At 36.7% G+C, this 23,463-nt stretch overlaps 2 protein-coding genes across 2 annotated transcripts; one reads left to right on the top strand and one right to left on the bottom strand.

Annotated features, from left to right (window-relative positions):
- Nucleotides 1-1,893: 1,893 nt before the first annotated feature.
- rab39bb (RAB39B, member RAS oncogene family b) lies at nucleotides 1,894-12,582 on the bottom strand. The gene is made up of 3 exons (NM_001080023.2): nucleotides 12,163-12,582; nucleotides 10,755-10,981; nucleotides 1,894-4,442 (listed from the first exon to the last, which is right to left on the bottom strand). The coding sequence occupies exons 2-3, from the start codon at nucleotides 10,967-10,969 to the stop codon at nucleotides 4,016-4,018; spliced, it is 642 nt and encodes a 213-aa protein (NP_001073492.1). The 5' UTR covers nucleotides 10,970-10,981; nucleotides 12,163-12,582; the 3' UTR covers nucleotides 1,894-4,015.
- Nucleotides 12,583-14,679: 2,097 nt separating this feature from the next.
- On the top strand, nucleotides 14,680-22,517 carry zgc:162171. The gene is given in 3 exon segments (NM_001082848.1): nucleotides 14,680-15,238; nucleotides 20,172-20,452; nucleotides 22,111-22,517. Coding segments are annotated over 3 exon segments (675 nt in total). The 5' UTR covers nucleotides 14,680-15,045; the 3' UTR covers nucleotides 22,312-22,517.
- Nucleotides 22,518-23,463: the final 946 nt, after the last annotated feature.

The raw sequence follows: 23,463 nt of genomic DNA, 5'->3' as shown, positions 1-23,463 counted from the left end.
TTTCGGCCCTTTCTTTCAATCGCTTGTGCTGAAACTGCTACTTTTCTCTTTAAATTCTGCTTTCAGTTCTTCTTTAGCAGAGCAACAGCTGAACTTATAATAGCAGCATTGAACTGCAAATAGACCTTTATGGTATGAAGAACCTAAAAAATTCATTATTTTACTTACCTTCTAACCATTCAAGATATATGTGGAAATATTTTTCAGTAGAACATTATAGAACTTGTTTAATTGAGACTGTTGTCCTTGGCCAGTCACACAAACAAAAAACATAAAACAAAGTATAATTGCTGGCAGCACTTATATGGATGGTTGTATGCAAGACACTGAACATTCACCTTTAACCGTTACAATATACTTGTTTTAAAGTCATAAGAGTTTAAACGTCTTGTATTACCATTTATAACACTCAAGGTCATTTTCAATGAGTTTTTTCTTCTTCTACTAAGCGACTTACAAAGGTTTTATCCACAGCCTTGGTAAATGGTCCTAACACTGGAGCTCAAGCATCCTGTCATATGATGAATAATTAACATCAGAAATCTGTCAAATTAATTTCTTGAATATTGAGATGCTTTGAAACATAATGGTCTAGCATAGATAATAATCAAAAGCCAGTACCCTATTGAACAATACAACATACATGGACTCATTGTAAACACAGAATCCGCTCGCATGTGAGTTTGCATCCCTGCCTAAATCATTATTCAGGATGAGTTTCATGAATATGTGTGGGATCGTTTTTACAAAGTTGTGAAATAAAGGTAACAATGTTCAGTTTCTTGCACACACTAAGACGGCTGACTTTAATTTTGTAAACAACAAAGGATCTATACTTTTGGTAACTTCAGGGTGAGAAATTTAATGTGATACTTCTCCAAAAAATGAAAATTATTTTTGATTATATTTGTTTATAAATTTATATATATATATATATATATATATATATATATATAATCATCTTGTTGTTGCATTACTTTGAGCTTTTCATTCATCTTCAGAACACAAATTAAGATATTTTGGATGAAATCTGAGAGCTTCCTCCATAGTCCACAACAATCATAAAATGTTACAGTTCAGAAAAGGAATGAAAATATTGTCAAAAACAGTAAGTTTGACACCCAGTGGTTGAACTAGGTATTGCACACTTGGATCAAAACACATTTTCACTTCGCCCCTTCCTCTGACGAGACCACGCAAGTGCAGGTTGCCAGATTGACATGAGTGCGCCTGACTGTCAAGCCTAAAGACCAATTTAAGACTGATTTAAACAGTTTTCTAACTAAAAGCAACGTCACGCGATAGAAGGAATATTTTCCATACTATTTTCCATACTACCTGAAATTTCTATTTTAGAAACGGCTTCTATTTCTCACAGGTGAACAACGATCACCTCAGGTACAGCTCATGTGCTTTATTCAGTGTTAAATGCTAATAATGTGAGATTGAATACCCTTTTACATGACAATTATTGCCATACTACTGAAAGCAGCAGCAGCAGATAGTTCACCATTAAAACTGTAAAGCAGTGCAAACCAACACATATTAGTGATTTAGCATGCACATTTAATAATGTAAAAGAGGTTAAATATGTATTAATTAGATTATAAGCCTTACAAATTCACTGTAGTGCAGTGAGTGCACTATTCTGTGCTTCTGAATGGCTGTATTTACATTTCTGTCATGTTTTTGTCTGGTGCAAACAGCCAAATTGCTTATCACTGCGAATCTCGTCACATAGGGTTTTGTTTGGACATGGGGTTACAATGTAACCTGCTCACCTAATGTTTACGTCTTATATACATGTATAATGTATATACATTAATATACATGTGTGTATATATATATAATTTGCTAATGAATAACCAACTCATATGGAACTCTAAGTTTGCGTCTCTTTTTGAAAGCTGTTACTGTTCACTAAAGTTGCACTTTCGGTCGTGGCCACATGCTTTGAGAGCCTTCCTGACTGACTGACTGAAGGAAATACACGTCCACCAAACTGGCATTGGGCAAGTTAAAAGAACCAAAACAAAAACAGCATTTCAGCATGTATAGGCACATTTTCAAAGCAGAATATCTGACTTTAGAATTGTTTATCAGAGAAACTACAATGTTCACTTGACATGTTTATTAAATACCTGCAAACATATTATGCTATTTTTATGCTTTAGAAGAGTCAAAAACTTACATACAGCACCTTTATTGATAGGAGTCTCCAAGAAAACTTTTGTGCACCAAAAACCATAAAAAGGATTGTTTACCTATATCCTCTCTCCCATCAGGCTGCCATTAGACTAAGCACTGCAACGTGCACGCATATTGGACAGTGTTAACTTGCATCCTGATCTGAATTGGACAACAGGTGCAAGAATTATTTTAGTATGAAGTTAAAGGGAATGTTTTGGTTCTTTTTCTGGACTAAAAGGTCTCAGGATCATTGCTTTCTAAGGAGAATGAGGGAGCTCAAATTTCATTCTAAGATTTTTAATTTGTGTGTCGAAGATGAGTGAAAGCCTCAGGAGATTGGAACAGCAGAAGGGTGAGAAATTAGCAGAATTTAAATTTTTAGACCAACTGTCTATTGAATCAACTATCACTTTAAATTCCTTTCGCTAGTGAGTGGAACGTTGATCAACCGAAATACAACCGAAACAGTTTTAACATGTTACTTTAATCGTTATTACATTTCAAGTTCCCTTGATACAGAGGTACAAGGTGTCTCAAATTCACTAAAACAGAGTCAGTAGTGTTTGTACATCCAGTCCTTGCAAATCCACATCTGCGCCAAAAAAAGCTTACAGAGTGAGCGAGTGAGTGGCCAACCCAATCCGAAATCTTGCGGTCCTTCCCTGAGACCCTGTTTCAGCAATATTTTAAAAGGATTTCATGTTGTCCAATAAAGAGATGGCTAATTGTGCAACGTTATGGACAGTACTGACACATCTTCTCCATTCGTATTTGAGAAAGCGGTTATGGGATTATTTATTTAGGGGTGAGAATGACAGTGAGGAGCTAGTCTTTTAGAAAAGGAAAGATGGTTTAGATGAATAAAGTAATGGTTAAATACATGGCGATGCAAGCTCTATTGATACAGATGTCTTGAGCGAATGTGTACAAGGAGAGCCCTCATTAGGGTTCTAGGAAGAGCTTGCTTTTTTCACATTAGATAGTACAATCACAAGCTGTAACATCAGAAACACTCTTTGGGATAAAAGGTGTAAAAGATGTACATAAGTACAACAGATTAAGGTTTCTTCATCATTCTGGCGAGCACCAGAGGCCTCTTGTGGTAATGCGTGATGAGTGAGATGGTTGTAAAACAATGCACCGGGGCTCTCGGATGTACCTTCAGTGGTTCTTCATGAGTCTTTGCATCCGATCATACAAATGAACCTTTTGGGTGACACGGTGAGCCGTCATCTGAGTGACACCTTTCCATCCACTTCAGTTAATTGAAAATCTAGTTGGAAATCAGTCAGAAACATGTCAGGTCATGTGTTTTTGAAAATTCTTCATGTAGTATATTGCAGTATATCTTCTCCCTTCCTTGTTCAGTCAACAGAAATGGCTATCCCAGCATTAATCTCAGAAATCAGTAAGAAAACTCTGGTTATTCAGTTCTTTCTCCTATTGTACACCCAAGTGCGAGATACTCAAAGTCAGAACGTCTTTGTTTTATCTTTCGTGGCTCAATACATCATGTGCAGATTCAATTAAAGTGCAGATACAGTTCTGGGCTTTTTTCAGTATCAGTTCTGCAATTGGTCATTTACTAACCGTCCGTTCTCAGCAGTCAGATTTCAGTGAATAGGGAAATAAGCAATGTAGTATAGAAAAGTGAAGCAACGGGGCATGATGGGACTCGATTAGGCATTCAGCAGGCAGGAAAGGGGTGATGATGACATATTCAGGGAGCTGAAGACTGACCCTGTAATTGGAGGAAGCGTTTATTTTTTTATTTGTCCATCAGGGCCTGAACGTTTGATAAGATACCAAGGTGATGATTGCGGATTCAACAGAAGCACCGGCGATCACCCTTTGTCACTTCTTCTGACGAATGCACCACGTTTGGTACGAACCCGCTCTTCACTCCCTCCCAGCCTTCCTGGATGCTAATCTCCCCATTCTTGACCAGCTCAAATATATCCCGCGTTAGCTCTGTAAAAGCCCTCTCCACGTTTATGGCGTCACGTGCCGAAGTCTCCACGTAGCGCATACCGTATGCGGCTGCAAGCTTCTCGGCCTCTTGCTGGCTCACCTGGCGCTGTGGTTCCAGATCACATTTGTGCCCGACTAGCAGGAAGACGATGCTGTGGGGCTGCACGTGACTGCGCGCCTCCTCTAGCCACTCGTGAACGTTCTGGAAAGAGCGGCGGTTGGTGATGTCGAAGAGCAGCAGGCCGCCCACAGAGTTACGGTAGTATGCTCGAGTAATAGACCTGTGACACAATAAAATAATGTTCCTGAATGTAAATCGAGGGTAAAGGAACACTCATCTTTTTTTCTCCTTTTTTTTGAGTAAATAGTCTCATTTTTTAAAACTCAGTAGAGTTAAACAGTTGAGTTTGACTATTTATTAATTCATTTAGCTGATCTTCGGGTCTGGCCAGAAGCACCTTTAGCTTAGATTAGCATAGATCATTGACTTGGATTAGACCATTTTGCACCTCTCATTTGAAAGTTTCAAAGAGTTCCCTACTGAAAAAAAATGCTTAAACCAGCCTAGGCTGGTTGGCTGGGTTTACCTGGTTGACCAGCCTGGTTTTAGAGGGGTTTTGGCCATTTCCAGCCTGGTCCTAGCTGGTCAGGCTGGGAGATGACCAGCTAAAACCAGCTTGACCAGCGTAGCCAGGCTGGGAGCCCAGCCAAAAAAGCTATGCCCAGCTTAACCCAGGCTGGTCAAGCTGGTTTTAGCTGGATTTAGCTGGTCATTTTCCAGCCTGACCAGCTAAGACCAGACTAGAAATAACCAAAAACCCCTCTAAAACCAGGCTGGTCAACCAGCTAAAACCAGCCAACCAGCCTAGGCTAGTTTAAGCTGTTTTTTTCAGTAGAGTTACAATAATATTCATATTTAAAGCTTGAGTATTCTGTGGTTACATTACCTTCTAAGACTGGCAAAAAAATTATGTTATTTACTTGATAAGACTAGATACTAGTGGTGTAATAATCAAGAAACTTTGCTATTACCTAGTTACCTCACTGGGAACTATTTTCGGGTGTTATTTTCAATATCATTGCTCCTGCTGCAGTCATTGTCTTGCAGCAAAATTCTTTGACTATAACGCTGAAATGGGAGTATACCGAGAAAATAGCAACTTCTCATTTTCTGTCTTAGTACACGAAAAAAAAATACTATATTCAATCGATTTGTGATGGGACAACATGAATGAATCAAGTTAGCTTGTTAGTAGTTACAAATTTAAGTGGACTAAACATTTGGACATTTGGACAGAAGTTTGTAGATATAGTGTAAACACAATCATATTTGGGTGATAAAAACACACGGTCCTTTTGTTTTCAATTTAACAACATAAAAACGGTGGACCAATTGGAGGGGTTTTCAGATCGACCCCAACATGACGTAGGAGTGTGGTCCCCCCGCCCACCGAATTGATTGATAGCTGCGTATTAACATGTCCTGGGAGTCAGGAGTATAATCATATCAACAAGACAGGTGGTGCGCAAAGCAACCGAGAATAAAAGGTCTGTTCAGTTTGCTAGGGTCATCAATCATCATCAGATGGGATCAAGAAGAGTGAGTTTCACAAGTTTCAAATGTTTTAAAACAGTGCATGTGTGTAATGAATTACAGCGATTTACTTCAGCTTTACTTCATCACCACGTGTCTGAACAGTTATAAAAGAAGACCTTCAATCCCGGTTTGTGGATGCTAAATCAGGTTATTTTGTACGTTAACATGACAGATATCCATACAGCTGTGGATATTAACCTGTATCCTGTCACATTTGCACTAAAGTGCGGTGTGTGTGTGTGTGTGTGTGTGTGTGTGTGTGTATCTTTGTGTGTGCGTGAACTTTGTAAGGACATTGTGTGTGACTTATTGTTGCAACTCCACAACAAATACATCAAATACTCATTGGTAAAGTTCTTACTGTATTTCTCACAAACCTTACATGAGATCTTCTTCCTTTAAGTCTGTTTGTTGTCTGAATAAGCCGAGAGAGGAGATTAAGGAATGCAGAAAGGCATGTAGAAACGGTGGGCTAGCAGGACTAGCCTTAAAGGCGCAGTACAACAAAACCACTACCTGATGCAAAAAGGTATAAAATAGAAACTTATAAAAGGTATAATAATAATAAATCTAATGGGTGTTTTGAGCTGAAACTTTACAGACACATTCTAGAGACACAAAAGACTTATATTAAATCTGAAAAAGGGGTAACCTAGGTGCCCTTTAAATAAGGACATTGTCAACTTTTTTGGACATTTTTGATTGAGATACTAATGGTCTAATCTAATTTAATGATTTATGCTAAGCTAAGCTAATCTGCTTAATAGAAGAAAAAAAAAAAAAGGTAAAACTGTTTTATTCTAAGGGAGTTGCAAAACGAAATGAATCCACCCCCCCTACCCAGGTCAAAAATAGAGTTCCTAGTTCCTTTTAGTAGAGAATGCATAATTACAATTGAATCACATAAAGAAGCAGTTAACTCACTTTCAAAATGTATCCTGATTGAACAACTCATGCGTTGAACAAATAAATCAAAACTTGTATAACTAGATCTTTCAATGTAATCACAGACTTCACAGCTGCATGCCAGATGTGTGATCATCATGCCTGCATAAATCCCATCCTTTATAACACATTTCTGCATGCAGAATAATCTTAAGTCAACTTTCAATTAAAAAGAGTAAAAAAAACCTACATGAAAGAAATCTATAGTACTTTATTGTAAACATACTGTAGTGTTTTTGCACAATACTAGAATTAATCTTGTGATAATCAACTATATGATATGTTATACTACAGTACACCACAGTTTACTGTAGTAGGCTACTACATTATGCTTAAGTATTTATTATATTTTATCAGTTCACTTAATACTAGAGTTTGCTTGAGCATTGATTAACAAAGTGTTGTAAATAAATAGTTGTGTACAGTATAATATACATTACTAAAGTATGGTTCTAAAACACTAGTATTTACTGTATTGTATTATATATTTGCTATTGGGTTTTTTCGTGTCGGAACAGATTTATTTAACATTTTTCCTTGGTAGCAAGTTGTGGACACCAAATGGCTTTTCTGAGGGAAACATGTTTGGTAACATACCTGCAATTATTAAAATGTCTTTCTATGACTAACAAACACTTTTAAACACTACTCTGGTGAATGAGACATGAATGCATGTTAATTGATAGGTAATCGTGATAGGATGCTAATATTATTTTCCAGAATCAAAAGTTTATTTTGATTTGGTGACTTGTGTGTGACAAGACTACTACTAGATAGACAGACAGAAAGAAAGAAAGAATTTCCCTCTATCTAGGAAATGAATCTGAGAAAGGTATTTGTGTGTATGACAGGAACAGAAAGAACAGAAAATGTAAAACTGCAATCAAAGACAGAGATGAAACAAGGTAGATGGAGGAAAAAAAGCGATGTAAAAAAAGCATCAGAGTGAGACTGTCAAAGAGGTCTGTGCTTGCAGGAGCACCGTTGGGAACACACTGAACTGTGAAGGATGCCGAAGGGCCTCTGGAGTTCCTGACATCACTTTAAGTTAGATGTGTGTGACACTGTGGATGCCAGTGATTCATCAAATCTTTTTATGTTCCTGTAGGAGTTCTGGTAAAACTTCTGTTCGGTGAAGAAGTATGTGGACTGCATTCATTCATTCACAAATATAGTTAGTATCTATGAATCACCCACTGTTAAAAAAGTATCAGTGTCATGTGAATATGCCATTAAGCCTGGGAGAACTAGATCATCATGGACACCTTGGAAACACCAATTATGCGTTTGGATAATAACTCCAGGTCAGATATGCACAATGATTTAAGTTAAGGGGCACATATTTGACCCCCTTTTCAAGTTTTAAGATAACTGTTTTGTGTCTGTAGAATGTGTCTTTAGAGTTTTGGCTCAAAACACCCATCAGATTATTTATTATACCTTTCTGAAGTTTGGAATTTTCAGCTTTGAGCATCTTGTAGCTGTTTTTGTGGCCTGTGCCTTTAATGCTAGTTCTCCCCACCCACCGTTCCCACGTGGCTGTCAGAGTGTGTCTCAATCTCTGCCTCGGCTGCGGCAGATAAACAGCACAGTGACAGACATGAAGGAAGCAGATCTGACGTAATGTTTGTGAGAAATACTACAGTAAGAACTTAATCAATGACTATTTTATGTATTTGTAGTGGAGTTGCAATGAGTCACACACAATGTCGTTACAAAGTTCACACAAACACACACACACAGCACGCACGTTTACATTTGCAGTTTTTGCATGGCAAATGTGACAGGGCACACATTAATATCTACTGCTGTGTAGATATCCATTGTGTTAATGTACAAAATAAACCTGATTTAATGTCCACAAACCCGAATTGAAGTATCTTCTTTTATAATTGTACTGACATGCGGCTGTGTCAGTTTTGAAACGAATTTTTGAAGCTGCGTCACGGTCATGACATAATAGCGTTGTATTCCAGCGTGCAGACTGGGCGTCTGTGCCAGAGTGTGTCTTATTAAGTCTTACAGTGTGATGCATTAATGCATGAGTAAGGCTTGGTTCAAACCAATCAGCACGCTCTATTGTGCAACTTCATTAATATTCATTACTGTCACAGTGTTTAGACGGCAGAGACGACACGTTGTGTTGGCAAAACAAGCGTGAAGTGTTGCTTTTATAGTTTGCTGCCGTTAAGTTTTGTTTTCATTTTCTCTCCGTGAGAGCGCAGCTGGCGTCACGTGTGGATTAACAGTGTACGCGACGCGCGACAACAATAACTTACGTGTCTAAGGAGGATTATTGTTTACCTGAGAGCTGTTCTCATCTGCAAACGCTGAGATCCGGATTCGCTTGTGGTCTCCTCTAAATAAAGACGCGACTCTAGTTGCTGTGGATTGTCCTGTCTCTACAGATTTGGTAAGTGAGCGACCAGTGCTCTTTGTTTATTCAGTTCGTATTTTATTCGTATCAAACAAACTATTGCACCGAGTGTAAACAAGTTAGCACTACAACCAAACTATAACCTCGTGTTGGATTTTGTGACCGGAATAACACACGTGGCTTTCTGACACAACATGCCGTGTGCATCTAAGTTTCCGGGAAATGCTGAGTTTTTTTTTTCTCTCATTCGCCGTGCGGTATCAAAGATTGCATGAAAAATACACGCTTAGAGCAGTTCCTCGAATCAAATATCACGTTTGTCGTGAGGGACATGAATGAATTCCCTAAATGAAAGAGCCAAACTGCAGTTAAAGTCCACCATTTAATAATTTGGCAAATAATTCGACTACAGATGTCCATGTAAACACAGTCACTCTGAAATTCAGCGCGCCCAAATAGACACTCCCACACCAAGCCTATTTTCTTCCTCCGACACTCCCCCCTAAACAGAGCTGGACACGCCCACTTTTCGGACTTTTTCCAAAGTAGAGGTGTGAAAACACCCTGCTGAAACGAGGGGGTTTCATGGCCCTTTAATACGCAGCTGTCAATTAATTAGGTGGGCGGGGAAACCACACTCCTACATCACTTTGCAGTCGGCCCTAAAATGGAAGGGATTTGGATCCTATTTTAACATCACAAAATTAAAAAAAGAGACTTATTGTCTATATATCACCTCAATATGACTGTGGACACGCTATACCTATGCACAGTTCTGTCCAAAAGATGATTTTCATCATAGGGGCCCTTTAAAGTAGGTATGGTTGTTTCTCAGAAAAACAAGTACAAAAACTGAGCAGGACAATTTTAAAGCTTCTGATATGTTGAATCTAAAAAAAAACCTGGGTTGTTTTAACCCAAATTAGTGATATGGACCATCCCAACATTTTGGTTAGTTTTTTTTTTTTAATTACATTTAATGTAACTTATGGGTTGGTCCATATATCATCTAAATATGTCAACAATTTGCAACCTTATGGCGTAAATAAAATACAAATGTGTACTATTTTAAAAGGTACAACTGTCGACAGCTTTTATGAGATCGTGTGTGATACTACAGTAATTAAAGGGATAATTTATCCAAAAAGGAAAATGCAATAATGATTTTATCACCCTCAAGTGGTTCCACTTTTATGAGTTTCTTTTTTTGTGTGAAAACTTTGTTTTGAAAAATGTTCAAACTTGGTGAACATTGACTTCCATAGTAGAAAAAACAAATATGTCAATGGTTACCACTTTCCAACATTTTTCAAAATATCTTCTTTTGTGTTCTACAGAAGAAAGAAACTCATGTGAATAAATGACTTTTTATGTATTTATTTGTTTTAGTTTTGTGGGAATTATCCCTTTAAATATGTAAAATAATGTGTCCATCAGCATGCAGTTCTTTCTGGACTACTAAACACAGTGATATGTGTATACGCATGAATCTTTAAGAAACTGTAGGTATACATGATTTGTTTTTTAAAGGGTAAACCACTGAAACTTTTAAAAACAAGTATAGTCTTCCACCCTGAACCATCAGTAAACGATTGAACATTTTTTCACAGAGAAGCAGAATCATGAGAAAGGTCTTATGAATGCAACATAATCCAAGATAAAGATTGGCCAAACCTGAAACGTTCCTGGCCTGCAGTGTCCCAGATCTGCAGTTTAATGCGTTTTCCGGGTTCAATCTCCACCAGGCGGGAGAAAAAATCGACCCCGACTGTCGGGTCCGACACCTGCGCGAAACGGCCTTCTGTAAATCGCCTAATTAAACACGACTTTCCAACAGTTGAGTCCCCAATCACAATCAGCCGAAACTGGTAAAGCCAAATCGCCTCCATGTCTGTTCAGATCTGTCAAAACAAAATGCAAATAATTGACAATTTGTAGAGCTGACAAAACATGTTCATGAAGAGCACAACAGAATAGAGTCACATTCTTTATTTTACTCGCATTTTAAGTAAACCTAATAAAAGTACCAGATAGAGCGGAGTTCTCTTTAAAGCTTTGCACTTCATCGGCAAGCTCTTCTGGGAATCTCCTCTATAAATATTACAGCAATTACATGATCAGGGTATGACAACTGTGCTTGCTCTGATAAGGTAGATGACACACAAAACCTTTGCTTTTTGATTTCTTCCATCAGTTGTGACAGAAAACTGGTGGTTTATATAAACGTATGTCGATTTTATATAGTCTATATACATTTATCCAGACTAAATAGGGTAATCTTTAAAGGCAATTCGGTAACAATGTACAATAAGATTGTAGCTGATATTAGTTAATGCAATTACTAACATGAAGAAACAATGAACAATACATTTATGACAGTATTTGTTTATGTTTGTTACGGTTATGAAAATTCAAATTTGAATGTTAATAATGCATTAGTAAATGTTGAAGTGTGATTAATAAACACTTTACAAGTGTTGTTCATCATTTGTTCATCTTAGTAAATACATATAATGAAACCCTTTAGTTTTCCCAGTACTGGGTTGCGGAAGCAAAGGCATTCACTGCGCAAAATATATTCTAGAATAGTTGGCGGTTCATTCCGCTGTCAACACCGGATAAACAAGAGACTTAGCCAAAGGAAATTGTGACTGACAATTGTGTATAACGTCCAACTATTTTAAGGCTTTAAATAATGTAAGAATACATTTAATAATAAAGATGGTTAATCTTCAGTGCCACATTTAGCCTACTAGCTTACATAGTTAAATGTGTATATGTTAGTCTACTAAATCTGTCAGAAATCATCAATAAAACTTTTATTATTATGTTTTCTGTTTTAGACTTTTTTTTTCATGCAAATTAGGTTTGTAGATCCTTATAGTCTCAATACAATGCCTTTAACAGTTATCCTCGTGACCTATTGACAAAATGTGATGGCTGAGATTAGCCGGGCTACAGTATCTTGGCCTTGTCACATTAACGACTGCTTCCGGTTTTAAACCTACAGCTGTTTAACAATCGCTGTCATTGTGTAGTAGCATTTGTGTAGACGGTCTTTCCTTCAGTGCTCTTTACTTACGTTGTTTTTTTTTTTTGTTTTTTTTTTTGGTGTTGTTTGTTTGCTCCGTTCAAAGCTGCCAAACGGCAGATTCCATAATCTTTACAGGATTGAAGTCTCTTTAGAATCCGACGGATGAAATCACGGAGATAAACTCTTCACATAATATAGCCCACTGAATGATAAACAAAACATTCGTCTCTACGGAGGAAAAACAAACAGGTGCAAAGCAAACTGCGCCGCGTAGGCGGTCTGTGTGGCTGAAGATGAGTCGGCGTGTTGCTGAAATGGCCCCTGCCTGGATCAAAGTCGCCTTAAAGTCGAAGATGATTTACGCCTGTCATGTTTTGATCCACGTTTGGAAGATGGAGAAATGTTTGGATGTTTTGTGCAGATGAAATGGAAGCGACAGCAGAAGCATCATATAGCCTGACTCATCCCGCATCAGCACCAGTACCACAGTCCTCCTAAAAGCAGCGGCAGGCAAAAAGCTCTGCTCTCTTGTGCTTCATACATACTTTCTCAGCTGACTGAACGAATAATAAATTTCCACACAAAAAAAATAAAAATTGTATTCTAATAGCCCAGTGTAAATGGATATACATTAGTCAGCATATATATATATATATATATATATATATATATATATATATATATATATATATATATATATATATATATATTTTATTTTATTTATTTTTTTTTTACGTTGTTTAAATAGGCCTATGTTAGTGATTAAGTAGATTTTACTATTAAACTTTGGTCTAAATATTTGACCATAGGTGAACTTAGTGATTGTTCCAGGTATAGGGTCATAAAACAACAACTAAAGGCCTCTACTTTTCTCTAAATGCATTACATAGGCTGTATCCTGGAAAGCGTGAGTGCTCTCTTTATGATCACTAAAACCTAAATCTGATGCACACTAAATCTTCTTTACTTTGTTCCATTGGCAGAATTCATGCGTCATTGACCAAAAATTTCTCGTGTTGACAGCAATGAGTGGATTTTAATCTAAACTCTTCTGATTGGTTATTGAGCTCTGCCTGTGATTAGCTTCACTGCTCGAAACTAAATACAATGTAAACAACCTCTGACACTTTCTAAAACCAACTACGCACTAAAGAATTAGCCAACTTCACTCAAATAAAATGGGGCCCAAGTGACCCCTTACATCGTTTATTGCTTCAACCTTAAATAACTCTTGCACAATATTAAACCTTAAATATCTCTTTTGCACAATTTTCACCTTAAATACCTCTTGCACAATATCCTGCACAACATTGTTCAGTGTCATCATGTAAAAGTACTTGTGTAGTCTGTTTTATGTGTATAGTTAAGTATTTTATAGTATGTTTGTTATGCATATTTTTTAAAAATAGCTCTCATGTCCAGTGTTTTGTTTGTATTTATGATTAATTTTTCCGTTGACCGTTGTCCTGCAGGAAATGACATTTCATTTCTCTGTATGTCCACACATGTAGCGGAATGACAATAAAGCTCGACTTGACTTGATATGTCAATTTCATACCTTAAAAGGAAGTAGAAAAATATTTGTAGTAGTTTGTCATTAAATGGCCGACGCAGTGGCGCAGTATGTAGTGCTGTTGCCTCACAGCAAGAAGGTGTGTGTGGATGTTTCCCAGAGATGCATTGCGGCTGGAAGGGCATCCGCTGCATAAAAATGTGCTGGATAAGTTGGTGGTTCATTCCGCTGTGGTGACCCCGGATTAATAAAGGAACTAAGCCGACAAGAAAATGAATGAATGAATAGTTATTAAACTTAAACAGCACATGTTTGATAGAACTGGCTTGCTTGGTTTGGGACTTGTGGAGCTGCGCATTGTTGAAGTTACTCTTCAGTGTTTGGACTTTTAGCAGTGACATTTACATTATTACACTGAACTAAAATGAACTTCAACTCTGAAAACTGGACTAAAGCAGTTTCAATTTACTAAAACTTCTTCTAGGCTATTTTAAGCTATTTTGGCTCAATCAATATAAAAGTGCTATAAAGAATTTAAAACATGTTCTTTAATAGCCTACTCACAAACTAATATATAGGCTATACACTCTCAAAAATTAAAGGTTCAAAATCTGTCACTGGGCGGTATCAACCATATCACAATGTACATTTTGTTCCTAACAGGTCCTTGAAGGTACTTATATTAATACCTAAACGTATACATGAGAACCTCACAGTACTTTAAAGGTACAAAAGTGAACCTTAAAGGTACAAAAGTGTAACCTAAAGGTATTAAAGTCCACAAGTAGTACAAAAGTGTATCCTTTTGAAAAGGTACCGCCCCAGTGACAGATTTTTTGTATCTTTATTTCTTAGATTAACATTAAAATCTTATAATATATGATTTGTTATGAATGTGGGAGGAAACTACAGTTTTGATTCTATATATTTAGATTTCATTAAATTCTATGTAGTTGGGTTTTATTTATTTTTGTATGCGCCTTCTACTTCAAAGTTTACGAGCAGACAAAGCATATGATCAGTGCGACGGGAGATGTAGTTTATAGGCGACTCTTAAAAATAAACTCAGACTAAACCTCCTGACCGAGTTCAGTTGGGCGCACAGTGATGGGCTTCTAGAGTAGATCAGTTTACAGTAGTATTAGTCTTAAGTGGATCCTCGGCGAGATGAAAAATTGTCGTTAGTCAAAAGAAGTGCATGAACTTTTCGTCCATGTGAAGAGACGCGTTTTAAAGCGGACAGCTATCAGGGGCGCGTCAGATCCCGCGAAAGGCAGTCAATCTCTTTTGTTTTTCACGATTTTGCAGTTTTACGATACACGAACAAGTTGATGTAAAATCTTACACAACTTCATTTTTTATTTTACACAACTTTTCCTTTTTTAATATAACTGTTATGTAGTTTTTAAATTGCTGAAATGCAGCAGGAGCGCTTACTCAAAGTCCTTGTCATTGGAGATTTAGGAGTGGGGAAAACATCCATCATAAAGCGTTATGTCCATCAGATTTTTTCTCAACATTACCGCGCAACCATCGGTGTCGATTTTGCTCTGAAAGTTCTGAATTGGGATCACAGGACAGTCGTTCGACTGCAGCTGTGGGACATCGCAGGTCAGTTACAGAGGTTATTTAGTTCCTGCTCTTTGCTTGCATTGTCAATGATTGTCAGTATGTTAAGTCACAGGCTACCTTATCAAAAAGCCGTATGTAAATAAATGAGCATATGGGGAGCTGAGAGCAGTGTCAATATGACATACTGTAAGCATAGCTATCTAAAACATGCAGCACAACATTTGCATCTTTTCCGTAGCCTACATACGTCAAATATATTTTGATGAACTAAAAAAAAAGCAATATATTTTTATATTTGTTATATACAGCCCTGGAACACAAAGCAATTCTAGTTTTTTTTCTGGATTTGGTTTAGTTCCTGTCATCATTTACTCACCCTTTACTTGTTCCAAATCTATGAGCTTCTTTCTTCCGTTGCACACAGAAGAAGATACTTTGAAAACTATTGGAAACCTGTAACTATTGGCTTCCTTATTATTTGTTTTTCCTGCTATAGAAGTCAATAGTAATCAGCTTTAAACTTTCTTCAAAATATCTTCTTTTGTATTCAACTCACATTGGAAGCACTTGAGGGAGAAAAGATGGTGAGTAAACTTTTTGGGTGAACCGTCCCTTTAAAAGCTACATGTATCGAATAAAATGTTCATTTGTGTTGTGTTTTATGAACTGCTGATATGATTAACAGATAATACAATTATTTATGTAGAAAATGACAATATATCAATACAAGATATTCTATGATTTCAGACTTTACTTTTAAAGTACATCAAATTTGATGTCTGTCAAATTTCTCCAGTAAATTCTACATTAAATCAACGTATTATTATTGTTATAAGTTGGATAAAATTAAAACTATAAAAATATTCAAATATTTTTGTAGTGTTTCGAAAAGAACAAGTTGTTATTCAAGTTTGGACACTTTCCAACCTCAGGTTTAGCATCACTGTTAACAACATTATACGTCTTTGTATTAAACAAGAAATCACACAATGCACATAAAGACAGAAAGTGCGACATAATATGCCTGGATTAAAGCTTTAACACTTGGTTGGAACACTTGTAATGTCATTAATTAAATGGCCATTGCATGCCTTGTTTGAGATTTCTCTGCTCTCAGCTGGTTTGTGTGAATCCCTCTCTGTGTTTGTTATAAACTGAAGCACACGGACAGGAATGTGTATCCCGTGTTTATATTCACTGGTCTCATGCTTATATTGGTCTCATGTGAGGGTCCTCACATCACCTACCAGGGAAGAACACTAAAAACACTTTTCCTCTCACCGGCTCAGAGACAAAAACATTCCATTATAATGCATTTAACGTGCCATGGTGGACAGAAATGGCAAATTTTGGCATATAATTGTTTGTTTGTTATTTGATTCTTTTGGTTTAAAGTAGTAAAATTCACAAAAACGGAACAAATTTAAAGGGAAAGTTCACACAAAAATGAAGATTTACCTACTTTATACTCTCCCTCAATTGGTCTTAAACTTTTATGAAATTGTTTTGTGTTCAACACACACACAAAATATATTTTGTAGAAAGCTGAAGACCAGTAACCATTGCCTTTTTTAGTAGGAAAAACAAATACCATGGAAGTCAATGGTTGCAAATCTCCAACATTCTTCAAAATATCTTCTTTTGTGTTTAACAGAATTAAGAAACTCATAAACTATCCATTTAAATTATATCTCAACACTGTAAAAAATGATTCATTTAATTGACTATTTTTTGTAAGGTAAGTTGATGCAACAATTTATATGTGCTGAATCTAAACAAACAAATGACATTTAGTAATGTTCAACTTCATTTGTTTGTTTAATATCAGCCCATATAAATAGATTTGTACTTACCTTACAAAAAAATGGGAAATCTGACGAACCATTTTTTTTCAGTGTATCAACAGAAAGTAAGTGTGAACTTGTTGTGTATGGCTGTGCCTTATTAACACAGACTCAGAGAAGCTGAATGATTGCATTAAAGTCCCATCTTGAATTGAATGCAGTTGTTTTTTGACCTCACACAGGACTTCATACAGACCAAATTTCAAAGTGTGAACCCTGTATAGTAGCTATGACAATCTAATCGGCCTACTTGTGCAATGATTTTCAGCATGATAATGCAATAATAATGGTTATGTCCTCCTGAAATGCTTTACAACATACTTTTTACTCCATCGGGCCAAATGGTCCTCAGTGAAACCGTGTCTAACTTTGTTTCCATGTGGTGCTGTGAAATTAGCATTTGAATGTATGTAATCTTGGTGACGCAAGAGTTGGAACAACATGATACTATAGAAGGTAGAGCATTATGGATTTTAGTAACGGTGCTGTAAACGAAAATGAGTATGTGGGTAATGTTAACAGAGGGTTCAACTGATTGTATTGTTGTTTTACAAAATGACAATCGCTCAGCAGGCAAACATATGTATAACAAACCTTTGGTAGACAAAAACTCCATAATAACTTTTTAAGCACTTCAAACACTGTAAAAATACAGGGTTCCACACAATGTTTTCAACAAATCCATTAAGTTAACATTGTATTTTACAAGTTTAAGTGGATTGAACAATTAAGTTGTCCTCAAAAAGCTACTTGAATGATCATTATGACTACAATAATATAGATATAGTCCATGCTATTGTTATAATGAGAATGAAACGAAGAAACAATTATAATGGAATCAGTTTGACTTTTTTTTCTAGCTGATGAATGATGTGTGCGTATGATAAAACAATATTTGGATTGGTTTTGGTACTGAATGTGCCTATTCCTCACAGCATTGCTTTCATCCATGTAAAAAAACCCTGGATAGCACCAACTCGGATGTAGGTATTTGGAGTACGATCGTTTCATTTAGAAGAGTAAAGTTTTAGAAAAAAAAATGAGAAAAGTAGCCAGCACAATGCATCTCAATTATGAAATGTGTATAAAACACTACTCTATGTGCTTCATAATGGTTGTACTCATTAAGGCATGGGTGAATGGCACTCAACACATCCAAAAAAAAAACTTATAAAACTCGAAACACCCTGAAGAAGTTCACAATTTCTCACACAAAATTTGCTGCAAGGAGACATGATTAGGATACCTAGGAAATCCTGCCCCATAATGGGCAGGATTGTGACTATGATAAGAAAAAACAGGCATTCTTGAGCTTCGTGATGATTTTATCTTGTGACATTATGTCCTGTTTATGGTTTGTTTAGATGTCTTTGCGAGTACCTATTTAATTAAAACCACACCTGGGACATGTGAAAACTCAAACCAGTGCGCAAAATTTCACTACTGTTTTCACATTGAACAAAATGTTTTTTTTGGAAATGTTGTGCGACATTGTGCATGGTAGTTTTAAGACATGTTTTCTCTTGTTGTTAATAAAGTGTATATAAACCAGCTTGCAGAATTTTCTAGGTAAAGTCTGTTCTATTTTATTCTGGACAGCAAGGGCATCATCTGTCATATCAAGTGTTTGTTGTAGTATTAAACACGTATTTATCAAGCATAGACAATTATTCAAAAAGAACATCATGAATAGCTGCCTCAGCTACCATAGCTCCAACTCCTGTGTCATCAGAAAAATGTGTTCAACGCTCCACCGTTTCCATTTTAAAAATGTTTTGCAACATTTTGTCAGGGCTGAACACAACCTAAAGCTCGAGATGCAGTTTTTCAGAGGTCTTGGTCTGTCTGATTGGTGTACATAGAAATGGCTGCTTTACTCTTATTATTCAAAAGAAGGTAATGATTCGCACTCAATTGCTTCATACTGTTTTTATTTTTACTTTTTCTTACATTTTACGGGTGATAACAGACAAACAGACGTTTCGGCACAAAGCCTTCCTCAGTCACTGAGGAAGGCTTTGTGCCGAAACGTCTGTTTGTCTGTTATCACCCGTAAAATGTAAGGAAAAGTAAAAATAAAAATAAAAACAGTATGAAGCAATTGAGTGCGAATCATTACCTTCTTTTGAATAATAGTAACGATCAGATTAACGCACCAAACCAAAGAAGTAACTAAAAAAAACCGCAAGTGCGCAGGACAAACTTCAGTAACTCTGCTTTACTCTTATTCAAATGAACTGCAGATATCAAAGCAATCTCAACAGAATTTCGTTTAATTGCACCAAACATGCCCCTAAGTTAAAGGAACACCCCACTTAAAAAAAGCCTCAACTCCCCTAGATTAAAACATAGATCTTTGTTTTAGATTAGAGTAATAGCATCTCACTTACACTCACACAACGTAATAAATCGCCAAATATTTCGGCACATGTTTGACACAGCAGATGCCCTTCCAGCCACAACCCAGTACTGGGAAATACCCATACACTCTCACATTTACACACACCATGGCCAATTTAGTTTACCCAATTCACATACCTGGACCACAAACCGAAGTACTCCATACAGAAGTGCCAACTGGTCCAGCCAGGACTCGAACCAGTGACCTTCTTGCTGTGAGGCGACAGTCCTAACCACTGAGTGACCATGTCAACCAGACACCCAATTTCAATTTCTGTAGTTATATTGTGTACTAAGACCAATGAACAAATTATTTCTAGGCTAATTTTTCTAGGAACTGTACTCTATTATTCAGTACTAATAATCAAGGAACTTAGCTACAGCAGACGCAATGACAGTATAATTCCTAACCATATTGGCCAAGATAATAAAATCATCCATCAAATTATCTAAACTTTAAGATGCTAATGGTCTAATCTGATTCAATGATTTATGCTAAGCTAAAAGTACTCCAGTCAGACCCAGACATCGGCTGAATGATTCAAATATGGTAAAACGCTGCTGTTTAACTCTAGGACTGTTGTAAAATGATTCTTTTTTTTAAGTGGAGTGTTCTTTCAAATGTTGTTTTGTCAGTATAAGAAAATAAAAGTGATTTCTCATTTCACAAAAAAAAAAGAAATTCAAATGACTCAGCTATCATAAATTATATTCTTATTTATTTGCAGGACAAGAGAGGTATGGGAACATGACACGAGTGTACTACCGAGAAGCCGTCGGGGCGTTGGTTGTTTTTGACATGACCCGTGCCTCCACTTTCCAAGCTGTGTTAAAATGGAAAAAAGATCTGGATTCTAAAGTGGCCTTGGGCAATGGACGTCCCCTGCCAGCTGTCCTGCTGGCCAACAAGTGTGACCAGCAGAGATATGGGTTGTGTTCCAAACTGCCCAAACTCGAACATTTCTCCAGGGATCACGGCTTTGTGGGCTGGTACGAGACATCTGCGAAGGTACAAAATATAGGCTATGTACAGTACTTTGCAAAAGTCTTGGGCATCTAGTATATTCACCATAAACATGTTTCGAGTAATTATTTCTATATTTTTCTGAAGCATGTCAGTTTGAAATATCAGTTTAGATTTCCAAAGTAGAGTTCCTGGTTGTGTTCTATTCCCAGTTATCCCCGTTGTTTACATCCTCGTTTATGTCCTCGCTACAACATACCATTAACGCTAGAAACTGTGCATGTAATAGATTAATTTTAACAAATAAAAATACTTACGGGTTGAGATGCAAAATCCACAGCTTTGTCTGTTGGAGGAGTTTTTAGATGAATCCAGCGCCGAACTGGGTGAGATTCTGGAAGCTGTCCTTTGTCAAATGCTAGAGCTATATATTTTTATAATTCTCTGAAACATAATTAAAATTGAACTGTGAGCACTTCTCTCTTTTTGACGTGTCCTTTGGAAGCCCAAATACAGAAACAGAAGAAACTCTATGGAAATAGTAGCGTTTGGATGCCATTTTAGCTTTCTCTGCTATAATATTATAATGCCTCTGGCTACACCCCTTTATTGTGCAGGGTGTCTGCATGTAGGAAATGCGATAACTGGAAGCCCATGTGATCTCACTTGTCCAGATGTATTTTTTTTTGTAGTCCCCAAACTTTGTTCGCTGTAGGCTTTGTTAAGCTAACTTTGTAAAAGCCAATGTCTCCCTTTGCATTGAACTTTGAGCGTATTACATTCAGAGATGTTGTTTATGTTCACACAGCTACATTAAACATCAATTAAATTTAAAATATCATATTGTAGTGGAAATAAAAAAATAAATTAAATAATTTAACAATATCCTACTTAATAATAATAATAATAATAATTAATAGATAACGCAACTACAGTTTTGGGGACATTTGTCACTGCATCGTTTTTTTCCCAAATGATGCATCATAATATGATAGTTCAGCCATGAGTTATTTCATTGTTTGGGAGTTGCACCCCTGATCGTCATCCAGTCTGTCTAGAATGACATGAAGAAACAGAACAAACTGAGGCAACCTCAATCCAGAAGGACTTTGGCAACATCTATAAGATGCTTCAAAAAATTATTTGATATTCCAAACTGACATGTTACAGAAAAATATAGAAACAAACTTTGTTTAAATGTTAGAATGTTTTAAATGAATTGGGCATGGGGGATAACTGGGAATAGAACACAAACAGGATCTCTGCTTCTAACTACAGCTCTAAAGGTGTAGTTGAAAGTGTACAAGTTTGCGATGCAGTTTGCGAATGTTCATTGGAATGACGGATTTTGGAAACGCAAAATCAATATGTTTGTAACGACATAACTTGCGACCTTAGTTGGCTAACGATGGTTTTTGGAAATGCACCCCTCATCAGATCTCTGTTTGGAGCACTGGCTGTTGTCAGACTCCTTGCATAAACAATAATCTCACTGTAAAATTACAATCATAGCAAAAAATATATTTGGAAATCTAAACTAATATTTCAAACTGACATGCTACAGAAAATTATAGAAATAACCAACATTTAAACATTTGTTAGAAAAAATACTAGTGGCCTAAGACTTTTGCACAGTACTGTATATGATCATTTTTATCTAACGCTGAACATTTTAACTAATTTTTTCATTCTCTTTATAAAAGGACAACACAAACATCGATGCAGCCATCATGCGTCTTGTAGAAAACATAATGGCCGTTGAGGAGGAGAATGTTCCAGTGGAATCAGACCCCAGTGTGCTCATCCTGCCTGCTTTTGATTATAATCTAAAGGAGCGCAGTGACTCTAGATGTTCAGTCTGCACAAAATTCCAGTCCAGCATAAAACCTCACAGTGAATTATAGAGTGAGACAAACAGAAGAAGAGAGAGAAGAGTGGGAGAGAAAAATACAGTGAGAAACAGAACGGTCACACCCTTTGTTGAGCCTTCAAATTGTGCTGAACTAAGCCTTTGTGGGCAAGACAAGACCATGATGCCTTAACACTTACACATTCTTACTTTTTCACATGCCAGAAACAACAGTGTCATCAATAAAACATGCAGCGTTTACACAGTTTTCTCTGATAAATACTTAATGTTGTAGACTCACAACTAAATAAGGCTCTTGCGGTTTTACTGCGCTCACAACTGCATCAACTTTGTGCTTGTTAAAGCGTCTGCACTAAAAAAAATATCTGGTAATTAACAGTTTCCGTATTTTGTGTTTTCAGTTTATTTAAGGTTGTAAATTTCATTATGTGACTGAAATCTCTAATCTTTCGACTTTTGATGTTGAAAATCGAACTCCACAGTCTAACATTGTGACTTTTATTAATATAATATAATGTGTAAGAAACAGTATAGAGAGAAATAAGTCAGAAGTGTGAAATGACAGAAATGTACTGGCAGTTTATTAAAAGGATTTTTGTACCGTAATATACACAACCCAGGCTCATTTTTAAAATTGATATACAAATCTGGAGAACGCCAAATACATCGCAGGAGGTAATTATTTGCAGTTTTTGGTTTTGTGAATCCTCTATAGGTCGCTGTGAGCAGTGTTGCCAACTTAGCGACTTTGTCTCTATATTTAGCGACTTTTCAGACCCCCGTAGCGACAAATTTTCCAAAAAATGACTAGCGACAAATCTAACAACTTTTTTGTGTATTACTTTAGATTTTTATAGACTCTCATGTGTCAATACTGTACTGTCCCTACGCTTCTCAACGAGCTGCGAGTGATGCTGTCAGCCCATTCCCTGCCTCAGAGCACTGCCCGATCCTCGTACAGCAGTCTCTCCCACCTGCAGCCTGAGAGCAGATCAGTCCTCTGCGTACCGACGTCAAATGATATAGCACCAGGAGTGTGAGGTATTTCCATTGTACAGTCAAACCAATCTGCAGCTTCTTTATTTTAACAATTTAATTTGACCGTTTATTCTTTTTTTGTTTACAGTCACAGATATTTTAGTGACAGTTTCGGAACTTGTCCAAGTTTATTAAGTCTGCGAGATTA

The sequence above is a fragment of the Danio rerio genome, chromosome 7 (assembly GCF_049306965.1).
Source record: "Danio rerio strain Tuebingen ecotype United States chromosome 7, GRCz12tu, whole genome shotgun sequence".
Classification (NCBI taxonomy): domain Eukaryota; kingdom Metazoa; phylum Chordata; class Actinopteri; order Cypriniformes; family Danionidae; genus Danio; species Danio rerio.
Note: the sequence above shows the minus strand (reverse complement) of the source record. Positions and strands in the feature narration are given on the sequence as shown.